The sequence below is a fragment of the Xiphophorus couchianus genome, chromosome 8 (genome assembly GCF_001444195.1).
Source record: "Xiphophorus couchianus chromosome 8, X_couchianus-1.0, whole genome shotgun sequence".
NCBI classification, from domain to species: domain Eukaryota; kingdom Metazoa; phylum Chordata; class Actinopteri; order Cyprinodontiformes; family Poeciliidae; genus Xiphophorus; species Xiphophorus couchianus.
The window spans coordinates 7,644,676-7,659,255 of NC_040235.1; the positions used below are offsets into that span (position 1 = coordinate 7,644,676).

At 42.9% G+C, this 14,580-nt stretch overlaps 1 protein-coding gene across 1 annotated transcript; it reads right to left on the reverse strand.

Annotated features, from left to right (window-relative positions):
• Window positions 1-368: 368 nt before the first annotated feature.
• Window positions 369-12,711, reverse strand: gfi1b (growth factor independent 1B transcription repressor). Its single transcript, XM_028026578.1, has 7 exons — window positions 12,523-12,711; window positions 12,146-12,249; window positions 11,834-12,004; window positions 10,052-10,281; window positions 9,245-9,382; window positions 8,278-8,443; window positions 369-1,090 (listed from the first exon to the last, which is right to left on the reverse strand). The coding sequence occupies exons 2-7, from the start codon at window positions 12,240-12,242 to the stop codon at window positions 912-914; spliced, it is 981 nt and encodes a 326-aa protein (XP_027882379.1). The 5' UTR covers window positions 12,243-12,249; window positions 12,523-12,711; the 3' UTR covers window positions 369-911.
• Window positions 12,712-14,580: the final 1,869 nt, after the last annotated feature.

Here is a 14,580-nt window from a genome sequence, read left to right on the forward strand (position 1 = left end):
AGAGGTCAATGGAGTAGAACTACAACATATTTTACTCAACCAGTCAAGTTAAAGTAAAAAAGTGTTTGGTAAAAAGTTACTCAAATACTGAGTAACTGATCAAATTATTTAATATTTAGAAATTACATAATCAGTTGGGCCAAAATGTAAAATTAAGTGGAAATTTGGGTGTTTTAAGAATCAAAATGACAATAATTCATATAGGTAACAAAAAAATAACCAAATCAGAGAAAATATTTTTTTTCCAAATCAGTTTCTTTCAATAAAAAACTTATGAAACTTTAATAAAAACTGCAGGTCTGTGTCTGGTGAAGCTTTTGTTTATTTTTTATTCAGTTGGTAGAAAATTCAGAAATTTTACTCAAATAAGAGTAAACATACTTAATAAAATTACTCAAGTAAAATTAAAAAGTACAGAATAAAAAGTAATTTTTTTCAAAAAAGTTACTCGAGTAAAGGTAACTGGTTACTCCCTAACTCTGTTCAAAGTGAAATAATCTAAATAATCTTTTTCTATAAGCTAAAATATTTTATTTCACTTATTAAGGAATTATTTCCTATTTCCTGTCAGTTAGTTTGTCTTATTTCAAGTGCAGGAAGATTTTCGAAGAGTTCCGTTGGGGTTGCTAGGTAACGGGTCAGTCTTCCCTGGGGTTGCTAGGTAACGGCGATTTGTAACATTAGATATTTGAATTGAAACTAGACTACAAAACTTGGTGAGATTTTGTGTTTTTGCAGTGACCAGAATATAAATACAAAATTATACCAATTTTTTCACATTTATTCAGACATTTAAAGATGAATTCCTATATATTACATTTCAGTTTCCCTGAGGGAGTCCTACCATCCCAGGCACACCTGACACTCATTGTTTTAATAGAAATCTAATATGTACAAACGTTCGGGAGCCTTCACTTCATGCCGTGCTGACTCTCGTGATGCCGGCGCAGATCCACCTTTCTCTGGAAGCCCTTTGAGCAAACGTCACACCCAAACGGTTTGAATCCCGTGTGCTTCCTGCTGTGGGTGATCAGGTTGGAGCTCTGGCTGAACGCTTTGCCGCAAACCTGGCACTTGTGCGGCTTTTCGCCTGCGAAAATGAAAAATGTTTCACTTTTCTTTTTTTTTTTTACCTTGACTGATTTGATTTTTCCTTTAGCTGCAAAAAAATCAGAGTTGCGTAAAAACAGCATCAGATGTTTTCACCTCATAGGTAAAGCTTCTATTAGCGACCAATCGAGAAGAATCGCGCCATTGTTCAGATTTGTAGAAGCCATGCTGTCAACAAATGTCAACTGAACAGACTTCCTTTTATAGAGCGCGGCGCGAAGCAGGAAAACCAGACATGCAAATTGACGGGATATTTGTTTAAACTTCTTTTTCTGATTTATCAGCGGCTTTATAACCTCTGGAAACAAATCCTCCATGCTGCACCTGGAAAGTAGCTGATATCATCCAGCACATCTTTGGACAGAAACAAAACCCGAAACTGGAAATCAAATTAAAGCTACAAATCCAGTGCGGATGGACGATCGAGTGTTAGGGCAACACTAAGAAAAAATAACAAAAATAAAGTCATAATATTACAGGAATAAAGTAGAAATAATATGAGAATGACGTCATAATACTATGACTGTATTTTTGTAATTTTATGACTTTATTATTTCAACTTTTTTCTCATCCGACTTTATTCTTATAATTTTTTAAAATAACTTTAATATATTGTGTTCTCTGCAAAAAAGAGAACAATTTCAATTGCAATTACAAAATTGCACTGTTGTGGTTCGGGGTTCCTTTGGTTCTTTTGTGGGTTTTTCTGTGCATACACTCACCTTTCACGACAGATGGCGCCATACTCACCCGACTGGAGTGTGTGTGTAGACCGCCATCAAGCACACCTGAACCTGATCAACTCATCAGCGGCGTGTACTAAAGGAGGCTCCTGCCAGTCCTTCAGCGCCCGAGTGTTAGCCAGAAACGGTACCTCTGAGCCTCCTAGAACTAGCCTCTGATCTTTCCTCGTTGATCTGAATCCTCGTTGATCTTAATTCCCCAGTGACTTTTTTCCTGTTGTTTTCTGCCTTCAGGTTTTTCCCTCCGGAGAAGCTGTTACGGATCCTGTTTGCTTCTCTGATCGAGATTCCCCTCGTGACGCCGTGGGTCCTACCCACTGGTTGCCCGAGCCCCCAGACTCACCTCCTCTGTCTGATTACAAGTTCCCCCCCCCCGGATTCCACGACTGGCAGTTGCACCGCTCCTTTGTCCCCGCCAAGCCCGAGCCTACCTGTCCGCCCTCCGACGCACTCCCCCGTTTTCTTCCTGCACACCAGCCGTCAGGCACCGGACCACCTGGACCACCTAAAGACAAAGACCCCGAACCTCCCAGTAAACCCTCCTGGATCTCACACCATCGAACCACAAGTAAGCTCCGTTTATTCTGTGACTCTTCCGTTTCCGACAACCCTGAACTCACCATTCTGCTCTGCCTCTTTAGAGAGCCGGTCGCTCCGTGAAACCGTTTCCTCCCTGGACCAGACCAGAGCCTCCACATCCTTTACCTACCGTTTCACAATAAACCAATTACCATACATACCTCTCCTGTATTGTGTTCTGCATGTGGGTCTGAAAATAGTAATCCATCATGACAGAACACTCGGGCCAAACACTCAGTCCAGCAGACGCAATACGGAGAACATTGTCCGACCAACAGTCACTTCTACAAACACACGAAACCGTATTAAGAGAACTAAGCAGACAGCAAGCAGAGACTAATCAACGATTAACCGAATTAGCACATTTTCTCCAGGGTTCCACTCCTCGGGCTCCGACCCCAGCTCCCGCACCCGATCCAGCTCCGGTCCCCGCAATCCAGCCTACGTTTTCCGACATCCGTCCTCCAACTCCGGAGAGATTCTCAGGTGATATAAGTAAATGTAATGGATTTCTGCTTCAATGCTCAATCATCTTTAACCATGCCCCACAAAGTTTCTCCCAAGACGGCGCAAAGATTGCGTACGTTCTGTCTTTGTTGTCTGGACGAGCGTTATTATGGGCAGAGGCCCGTTTTCCGGATCCAGCTCAGTACGGGTGCTCGTTTGAAGATTTTTTAAAGGAGTTCAGACAAGTTTTCAGCCACGATTCTGACAAATCCTTTAATTCCCGTGAATTATGGAACATTAAGCAGGGGCACCGAACCGTCGCTGACTTTGCGGTGGATTTCCGCATTAAAGCTGCAGCGACTGGCTGGAATGCAGCGGCATTAAAGAGTGCATACTTTAATGCCCTGAACGAATCATTAAAAGACGAACTAGCTACACTAGACGAACCAAAAACGTTAGACGAGTTGATAGATTTAACTATTCGTCTTGACATTAGAATCCGGTCTCGCGCTAGAGAAAGGAGCCGGAGAAATCTGCCAGTGAAACAGTTGGGGGGTTTGACTCTCACTCCGGGGGTCTCTCCTCCCCGAGCTCCCCAGGAGCCCGAACCCATGCAGGTGGGGCGGACTCGGCTAACTCCTGAGGAGCGGCAACGACGCATATCAGCCCGCCTATGCATTTATTGTGGTTCCCCTGGTCATTTTCTCGCTCAGTGCCCTGTCCGTTTAAACCCCCAGGTCCGCTTTTAGAAACGAGGAGGTTGGCGGACCACTTGTTAAGCAAAGACTCTCCTCGATTATTATTACCTGCCACAATAATTTATCACAATCATTCCGTCCCGTTGTCTGCCCTTGTTGACTCTGGCTGCGAACAGAACCTCATAGACGAGTCCTTGGTTAAACAAATGGCCATAGAAACCGAACCTTTGTCTGTTCCATTGCGAGTTACTGCCCTAGATGGGAAGACTCTTCCACAGATCTCCCACCAAACCAAACCACTTCACCTCATAATCTCCGGTAATCACAGTGAGTTCATTTCATTTTTCGTGTTTCCCACATCCAACTCGCCTATAATCCTTGGGTTTCGATGGTTGCAACAACACAACCCACAAATTCACTGGTCAGACAGGCGTGTAGAATCTTGGTCCACGTCATGTCACTCATCATGTCTCCGCTCAGCTGTTCCCCCAGGTCCTCCGCCGGCTGAGCCGCAAGAGGCTGATCCAGTCGACCTGTCCATCATTCCTCCAGAATACCATGATCTCGCTCCCGTTTTCAGTAAGTCTAAGGCTCTCTCTCTACCTCCTTCTCGTCCGTACGATTGCTCCATAGATCTCTTACCCGGTGCCCCATTACCTTCCAGCCGATTGTATAACATCTCCCGTCCTGAAAGAGAAACCATGGAAAAATACATTAAAGAGTCGTTAGCCGCTGGCATAATCCGCCCATCTTCGTCACCCCTGGGAGCAGGGTTTTTCTTTGTGGGGAAAAAAGATGGCTCATTGAGACCATGCATTGACTACAGGGGACTAAATAATATTACAGTTAAAAACAAATATCCCCTTCCGCTGCTGTCATCAGCTTTCGAACCAGTCCATGGAGCAACAGTTTTCTCCAAGCTGGACTTAAGAAATGCTTATCACCTTCTGCGCATTCGTAAGGGAGACGAATGGAAGACGGCATTTAAAACACCCATTGGGCAGTTTGAGTACCTTGTTATGCCGTTTGGATTGTCGAATGCTCCTGCCTTTTTCCAAGCTCTGATAAACGATGTTTTAAGAGACTTCCTAAACATTTTTCTATTCGTTTATCTCGATGACATTCTGATTTTCTCTAAATCCTTAGATGAACACAAGCATCACGTCCATCTGGTTTTGCAGAGACTTTTAGAAAACAAGCTATATGTCAAGGCAGAAAAGTGTGAATTCCACAAGTCGTCTGTGTCATTTCTGGGTTTCATTCTTGGGGGCGGACAGGTAAGGCCGACGGAGGAAAAGATTCGGGCGGTCCTGGAGTGGCCAAGACCAGAGACCCGCAAACAGCTACAACGTTTCCTCGGATTTGCCAATTTTTACCGTCGTTTCATCCGCAATTACAGTCAGACAGCCTTACCTCTTACCGCTCTAACCTCTACCAAGATTCCTTTCAGTTGGACCCCGGAGACTGAGGCTGCCTTCTCTCGTCTCAAGAACCTCTTTGCCACCGCACCCATCCTCATTCAACCGGACCCCTCTAGGCAGTTCATCGTAGAAGTGGATGCGTCTGATTCCGGAGTTGGAGCAGTATTGTCTCAGATTTCACCCCAAGACAATAAAACTCACCCCTGTGCCTTTTTTTCACGCAGATTAACACCACCTGAAAGGAACTATGATGTGGGGGACCGGGAACTACTAGCCATAAAATTGGCCCTGGAGGAGTGGAGACACTGGCTGGAGGGGGCAGAGCTTCCAGTCTTGGTTTGGACCGACCACAAGAATTTGTCCTACCTACGTTCCGCGAGACGGCTAAATCCACGACAATCACGCTGGTCGTTATTCTTCTCCCGATTCAACCTCTCTATTTCATATCGCCCAGGATCTCGCAACATAAAACCTGATGCCCTTTCCCGTCTCTACTCACCTGACAACTTTGAGAAGGTTCCAGCCACCATCCTCCCTCCCAGTTGCACAGTTGCAGCAATAACCTGGGAAATAGAAGACATTATAAAACAAGCACAACTGTCCGACCCAGCTCCTGAGGCCTGTCCACCCAATAAGACCTTCGTTCCTTCCTCCGCCCGGGCCCGTTTTCTTCAGTGGATCCACGCATCAAAGTTTTCTGGTCATCCTGGCATCAGTCGCACCATCGCCCTAGTCAACCGAAGGTTCTGGTGGCCGTCCGTTCACAAAGATGTCCGGGATTATGTTCGAGCCTGCACCGTCTGTTCCCGTAATAAGACATCCCATCAACCCCCGGCTGGTCTCCTTCAGCCACTTCCTATTCCAAAGCGCCCATGGTCCCACATATCGATAGACTTCGTCACCGGGTTGCCACCCTCCAAAGGCATGACCACCATCCTCTCCATTGTTGACCGCTTCTCCAAAGCTTGCCATTTCGTTCCCCTCCGTAAATTACCCACGGCCTTCCAAACGGCACAACTTCTGGTCAAACACGTTTTCCGGCTTCATGGCATCCCGCAGGACATCCTATCGGATCGAGGACCCCAATTCATCTCCCAGGTTTGGAAGAATTTTTGTTCTGCATTACACGCCAATGTTTCACTCACATCTGGTTTTCATCCGCAGTCCAATGGCCAAACAGAACGTCTCAATCAGGATCTTGAAACCACCCTTCGTTGTTTCTCATCCTCCAACCCCTCTGACTGGTCTCAATATCTCCCTTGGGTGGAGTATGCCCATAACAGCCATGTTTCCGCTGCTACAGGTCTGTCCCCATTCGAAGCATCCCTCGGCTATCAACCACCTCTACTCTCAGCTGAGGAAGAGAATATTTCTGTCAGCTCCGTCCGTCACCACATCCGTCGCTGTCAGAGGGTTTGGAAGGCTGCTATAGCCAATCTCAACCGCACTGTCGAACAGATTAAACGCCAGGCTGACCGCAGGAGGATTCCTGCTCCCACCTACACACCCGGTCAACAGGTTTGGTTGTCCTCCCGAGACATTCCCCTCAAATCTATGTCTAGAAAATTAGCTCCCCGTTATATTGGCCCATTTACTATAGAAGCCGTAATCACTCCATCCGCTGTCCGTCTCCGTTTGCCTACTTCCCTCCGCGTCCATCCCACCTTCCATGTGTCCCACATTAAACCCGTCCGGACCAGCCCGCTCTGCCCTCCAGCCGACGCCCCTCCTCCCCCCCGTGACGTTGATGGCCACCCTGCATATTCCGTCCACCGGATCGTGGACTCCCGTCGGCGAGGTCGCGGCTGGCAGTACCTCGTCGACTGGGAGGGCTACGGTCCGGAGGAGCGTTCTTGGGTCCCGGGTTCTTTTATTTTGGATCCATCCCTCATCACCGACTACCGTTCCTCACTGACGTCCGGTTCTTCGAGGCCGCCAGGTGGCGGCCATTGAGGGGGGGGTACTGTTGTGGTTCGGGGTTCCTTTGGTTCTTTTGTGGGTTTTTCTGTGCATACACTCACCTTTCACGACAGATGGCGCCATACTCACCCGACTGGAGTGTGTGTGTAGACCGCCATCAAGCACACCTGAACCTGATCAACTCATCAGCGGCGTGTACTAAAGGAGGCTCCTGCCAGTCCTTCAGCGCCCGAGTGTTAGCCAGAAACGGTACCTCTGAGCCTCCTAGAACTAGCCTCTGATCTTTCCTCGTTGATCTGAATCCTCGTTGATCTTAATTCCCCAGTGACTTTTTTCCTGTTGTTTTCTGCCTTCAGGTTTTTCCCTCCGGAGAAGCTGTTACGGATCCTGTTTGCTTCTCTGATCGAGATTCCCCTCGTGACGCCGTGGGTCCTACCCACTGGTTGCCCGAGCCCCCAGACTCACCTCCTCTGTCTGATTACAAGTTCCCCCCCCCCGGATTCCACGACTGGCAGTTGCACCGCTCCTTTGTCCCCGCCAAGCCCGAGCCTACCTGTCCGCCCTCCGACGCACTCCCCCGTTTTCTTCCTGCACACCAGCCGTCAGGCACCGGACCACCTGGACCACCTAAAGACAAAGACCCCGAACCTCCCAGTAAACCCTCCTGGATCTCACACCATCGAACCACAAGTAAGCTCCGTTTATTCTGTGACTCTTCCGTTTCCGACAACCCTGAACTCACCATTCTGCTCTGCCTCTTTAGAGAGCCGGTCGCTCCGTGAAACCGTTTCCTCCCTGGACCAGACCAGAGCCTCCACATCCTTTACCTACCGTTTCACAATAAACCAATTACCATACATACCTCTCCTGTATTGTGTTCTGCATGTGGGTCTGAAAATAGTAATCCATCATGACATGCACAGTTCTAAATATTGCATTATGTATGATCTGAATAAATACAAAAAAAGCTACTTTCAAATGATAGGTTAACTTATTTGTGCTAAAATCCTAAAAGTGTTGTTTTAGGTGCAGATGAATCTTAATCAATCTACAAATAATCAAACGTTCACTAAAGGTTTGCTGTGTTATTGCATTTTAGGCAATAACTTGTTTATTTTCCCATTTTAAAATAATTTTCAAAATGTATTTATAATATTAAAATAAAAATCAGCAGAGTGTGATCATTTTTTATCTGATTCATTGTTGGAATAATCGATTACTAACATAATTGTTAACTGCAGCCCTAAAAAGTGTAAAATTTACAAAATATTACACTTTTCCAAACAGCTGATGGTTGAATGGTTGATACTGTAGCAGGTTGAGTCCAGAACAGAGTGGGAGGATCGCCGCTGTCATTACCCGTGTGGATGTACGTGTGCTTCTTCATGTCCGACTTCTGATGGAACCGTTTCCCGCAGTACTGACAGGGGTAAGGTCTGGTGTCGGAGTGGATGAGCAGGTGGGTGGACAGCGTGGAGGAGCGCTTGAAGGATTTACCGCACATCTTGCACTCAAAACTTTTTTCCTGAACATACAATAAAATTAAACAATTTAGCCCCATTTGATAGTTTTTACAAGTCATAAGCTGCGATCTTTTAAAAGTAGAACTCCTAATGAAAAAAACTTTTTTTGCATAAATCATCTGAAATTCCTCACGCAAATGTCTCTGTATTAGATTCAAAACATTACGTTAACAAAGACAAACATCTGCGTTCATGCTAACTGCTATTAGCAATACAAGCTAATAGTACATTTCTAATCATTTTATAAATTCAAACACAAAAGAAACATGTTAACAAGTTGACATTACAGCACAAATACTACAAAAAATGCATCATTACTATTCAATATGGCTGCCACGCCTACAGATAATCCAGGTATAAACCATTTATTAGTAGCACTTTTAAAACCAGTATCCCACTCTATAACCTGTATTAGTGATTTTTATAGTGCTGGATGCATAATTGGATAGTTTAATCAACATTTAGATATGCCATTGTTGTTTAAGCTAACTTTTGTTAGCAGCACAAAACAATATTAAGGTATTTATCTGATTTTAACACAAAAACAGTGTATAACTATGTTGATGACAGTATGGTAAATGAGATGAAAACAATCAGAAGTACAAATAAACGGCTTTTCACTACCGCCATTATTCGGCAGCCATATTGAATTTTCACTTTCGATGGGGTTTAAAATGGATTTTTCATACTTAAAGAATCAATAATTTCTAAAATAAATGAAGCATGGCAACAAACTACTGCTTTCTCAGTTTTACAAGTTTACAATTTTTACAAAATCTGAAGTAATTTGTGTTTTTGTTTACCTGAGAGTGAACGTTCATGTGCTGCTCCAGACTCACAGCATGCCCAAAGGTTTTCCTGCAGATGCTGCAACCAAATGGTCTCATTCCGCTGTGTGACCGCCTGACATGAACCTCCAGTCCATGAGAAGTTGAGAAAACCTGAACGACAAAAAACAGCAAAAATAACTTGGGGAAATTACATACAAATGTTGATTTCACTTGTTAACAGAAAACATTTACTCACACCAACCTGGCTCTTGTTTAATCATGACTTAAGCTGGATTACCCACATGCTTTGATTCAGTAGCATCAACATGTTCTCACGCACATGTTGGAGAAAATGTTGATGGAAATGGCAAAAGTTCAAATAAACTTCCTTAATTTTGCAAAAACAAAAGAAAGAACGTTTTTACGCTAGTTTGAAGTTGTTTTTAGCTTTCCTGAAAAAGAGTTTTGTGCTAAAGGAAAAATTTAAACATCTTTTCTGAATAATACCATGAAGTAGCAAACAGTCTGTGCCATACCAGAGGCACAAAACTCCTGGCAAGTTCCTGATCCCAGCCTTCTATTTCATTTTTTTGAGATGTGTGGTTCATGCTAGTTTTTAATCTCTACTTCCTGTTTTTTGCTCCATTGTAGAATTGAACTTGAGGGGGCCGCCCAAAATGCCCCAGAGGGCCGCAAATGGCCCCCGGGCCGCACTTTGGACACCCCTGGGTGGAATAATTTATACAAGGCGAAGTTGGTTTTGATTGCCCCTTATGTTAATAAATGAAATCATCATTTTAAATATGGATATTCCATGCAGTGATGAGAAAAACTGCCTACTTTGTCACAGGTGATGCAGTGGTAGGTGTTGGAGGTGGGGGAGTAGTGCGTGCTGCAGTCCAGCGGCTGCTGCGGCGGCGGACTGTGGCTGATGTGGCCGCCATACAGGCTGCTGGCGTGCTGCAGCACCGTGGGGCTGAAGCTCAGCTGCCGCAGCTTGTAGGACGACGACACCGACTCCCAGGCGTACGAAGGCTTGTAGTAAGGCGGGAACTCGGCCATGTGGGGCTCTAACACAGGGAGGACAAGTTGAAAGGTGAAATATTATGCTTCCCTTAACAGGTTAGGACACAAAACATGTTCATTACAGTTTGTGCACAAAATAATTCCTTGATAATGAGATTTTAGCTTTCCAGCAGCCATTGTACAGCACACAGAGCGGTAAAACCAGCTGACCAACCATACCGAAGTTCTGCTTGGGTTGCTAGGTAACAGGCTGGGGTTGCTATATGTAACGGCGAAATGCCTGTGGATTTGTAATGTTGCATTCCGGAGGTTTTTGAAATGGCTCATTTCCAGACACCAAAAACAATTAACTTATTGCCAAAAAACTGCTGAGTGTTTTTCTTAGAAAGCAGCTGAGAACTAGATGAAAGTACAAAATGTGTTCATAGTTTCAAGTTTATTCTTTAAAAATGGGACATTGGATATCATTTAGCTTTTACATGCAAATATATGAGATGATAGCCAAGTGTCTAATTTCCATATCTAGTCCCACTGGCAGGATGATGATAATATGAAGTTTAATAAGAAGAAAGGAAGAACAAGCAGAATCAGACTACGGTATAAAAACCTTTTCACTGAACTCTGATCCAGAACCGCACAGCATTCTGGGAGATGCAGGCAGAGTAAAGACTTAAGACTCAACCTCTCACAGCTAGCTAAGTTAGGTTGATACAATCAACTAACTCACTCGCTCTTTGGTTACCTAGCAACAACCTGCTGGGTTACAAGTAGCAGTTTCTGGTTTTGCCACAACTGTTTAAAAATAAACAGATAAAACAGGAAATGTCTCGCTATCAGCTTGGCAGCATTTCACATATTTAAAACACAAAAACTAATCAATACATAGTTTTCATGTGACACACTTCCGTGAACTTTGTAACTGACAGCCATCTTGGCAGGCGGTTGCTATGGAGTTGCTATGACAACAATAAACAAGCCTCAAGCTTAGAGCTAGCTCTCGACTCCTTCCTGTCTAACTTAAAAACATTACAACTACTTGAGTACTCTACAGATCTCTGTGTAATACTAAGATAAATATCAACGATATTTAGGGTACTACTTACAGCTGAACTAGCAAAATTAGCTTAGCTACTGTAGCTTTTATTTGCTAGCTAACACCGACATGTAGCCTACATGTTTATTACTTTAAGTAGTTGATCTGCCAGTTACCAGAACCTTGTTATTAATCTGAGGAGTTTGTTCATCCTTTACAAATACGTTTAAACATTGATTGTTTGTGTCCATGGATACCATTTTATATGCACTCTTTGTGTTAACTAGGCCGCTAACTGTATGATAGTATGAGATCGGAGGAACATTTCCGTTTTATACGGTCAATCTCTCTATTATTGGTCAATAACGCCCACATATTTTCTTTTTGTTGATCTCAAGCCATCCCGCTATGCTTTGCGCTGCGCTTGCCTACTAAGATGGCGCGGACCATTTAAGGTTCAGACTTGTTTGCAACTATGTATGATTACCAACTGATATGAAACGCTTAAAACGTCCGGACACGGGCCCCTGCTAATGTAAAGCCAGTCTGGTTGAGGTACCGACCTGTTAGGTAGTAGGGCTGTGAAGGGGCCAGCGGCGGGCTGGCCGGCTCTGGGTGAGCAGGTAACGGACACTGCGGCTCTGAATCCTCCGGAGGGGAGCACCTGTCTGCGGAGGGCCCCTCAGACAGGGGCTCCTCTGATGAGTCTGTGCTCTGCAGCTGCGACGGGACTTCTGATAAACGCACAACAAAACAGTTGAGCACATTGCAAGCAACTTTAAGTTTTAATGCATGCGACATTTAAGAAAAATATCGTTTATTTAGAGAAGAAAAAGTGATGCATTTTCCATTTAAAGTTACAGATAAAGTCTCACCCTGGTCTTCAAACTCCGCCGGCTGCTCCTCTTCGTAACTGCGGTGGATGTTATAGGAGGCGCACCGTTTGTTTTTCACCAGAAATGACCGCGGCATGTCGTTTCTGCGTCGCAAAAATAGCACACAGAACATTTTCTATTTGTTTTTAACGCAATAAATAAAGCGAAGCATTCTCAAATGTCATTATAATGTTAAATAAATATGTAAACTACACATTAGAGTATGTTTTTTAAGGTTTTATAACTGGTTAGAGCTAAAATGTAATTTTGAAGAAGTTTTTCTTCTTTTTTTAGCAAAACAATATAAGATATTGTTAACTACCCGTTCGAGTTGTTATACAGTTTATGAAAATGTGAAACTGTTGGCACCGACTCACCGTTAATTGAGCCCGAATTAAAACAACAATAATAAACTTTATAGATCCAAAATGCGTCGCAGAGAAAAAAAAAACGCAGAGAAAGAAATCCGTTTCCTAAAAGTTGCAGGAGCCTTAAAGCAGAAAGAAGCATCATCAGCGCTCGCAGCTCGGTCTTTTTCTCCCCTCCCTGATTTTCAATCAGATAACTTCGCAGGGGAATCTGACTGTGGTTTCAGCCAATGAAAAGTCCAAGCTGCAGGTGGAAATTTGCTTAGAAAAACAGCGGCCTTCGGAACAGTTATACAAAACAGCCGCGACTGCACGAGGGGAAGAGACTGTTGTTTTTTTTAAAAACATGCGAAATATGCAACAGTAAAATAAAATAAATTCTGCATTATTAATTAAAAATGCAGAAACAAGAAAAACAAAAACTTTACTTCAACTTTTAAAACAAATCCCTAACGCTTTCTGTTTGCTTTACTGGATTTGCGCAAAGTAAAGTAAAAATAAAGTTTTGTGTAAGATTTAAGAGTCTTTAGCTTCCACATATGTAACTTTAGGGCTGCACAGTGGAGCAGTTGGTAGAGCTGTTGCCTTGTAGCAAGAAGGTCTTGGGTTCGATTCCCGTCTTTCTACACGGAGTTTGCATGTTCTCTCTGTGCATGCGTGGGTTCACTCCGGGTACTTCCAAAAAACATGACTGTCAGGTTAATTGGTCTCTAAATTCTCACTAGGTGTGAGTGTGTGTGTGCATGGTTGTGTGTCCTGTGTTGTGTGTCCTGTCTGTCTCTGTGTTGCTGTCGACCTGTCCAGGTGAACCCGCCTCTCTCCCGGTACGTCAGCTGGAAATAGACACCAGCACCTCCCGAACCCACTGGGGACAAGGAAGTTAGAAAATGGATGGATGGATTTGTAACTTTAGCGCCTCCAAAGATACACACACCAAACCAGTCTGCTTATCCAAGCACAGCTAACTGGTGGTTGCTATGGCGACGCAAAAAAACACCATTTATTGAGTCAACTGAATGGAAAGTTCATTTTAATAATTAAAAAAAACCACCATCACCTTCCTCTTCATCATTATTATTTGTGAGAGTTTTGGTGCAAGAAAGACATGAAGTTTGAGTGCAAGAGCGACATCTAGTGGAGAAAAACCTCAATGTGTCATACAATAAATAACGTAATATGATATTACATAATGACATATGAAATACTATAATAAATTAGAATGTTATTGCAAATATTGCAATGTTCATTTATTTCAGTAACTCCATTATTAAGTGAAGCAGATTATTTACACATATTTGATGTCTTTGCGCCTTTATTTATGTTAATTATGATGAGTTTATGCTTACGGTTAATGAAAATACAGCATTTACACCAGAAAAATGTGGAGATATAATGCTGCCATCATGTGAACCTGATGACATGTACAATTTATTAGTCTCAGTCTAAATTAAGAATTCATGGTGAGTCAAATCTGGCTTAATTTCAGCGAATTTTCAAATAACAGCTGACAAAAATTAAAAACTGGCAGCTGTAAATGCAACAAAAGGTGGTTTTATTTAGGAATCCACAATTCCTAAATAAAGCTTTAGGATTGGTTGATTTTGACTTTAATCTGAAAGAATTCTGACTTTAAAATCAGAACTGTAGTTTTATTATGAAATTTAAAATGTTATTATCAGAATTCTGTCTTTATTATGAGACTTTAATCTGAAAGATTTTGGACTCGAATCTCAAAATTTTGACTCGAATCTCACAGAATTCTAACTTTATGATCAAATTTCAAACTTTCATATCAGACTTTTGGCTTTTATCTCCAAATTGTGACTTTAATGAGAAATCAGACTTTAATTTCAGAATTATGACTTTAATCTCAGACGTATAGCATTATTATAATTCAAATTTTAAAAATGATTGTAAAAATTTGACTTTAATCTATGAGAATTCAGACTTTAATCTCAAAATGTTGACTTTATCATTGAAATGTAAAACATTATGATCATAATTTTGGCTTTAATCTAGGAAAATTCAGACTTTAATCTCAGAATTTTGACTTTGTTGTTAAAATTG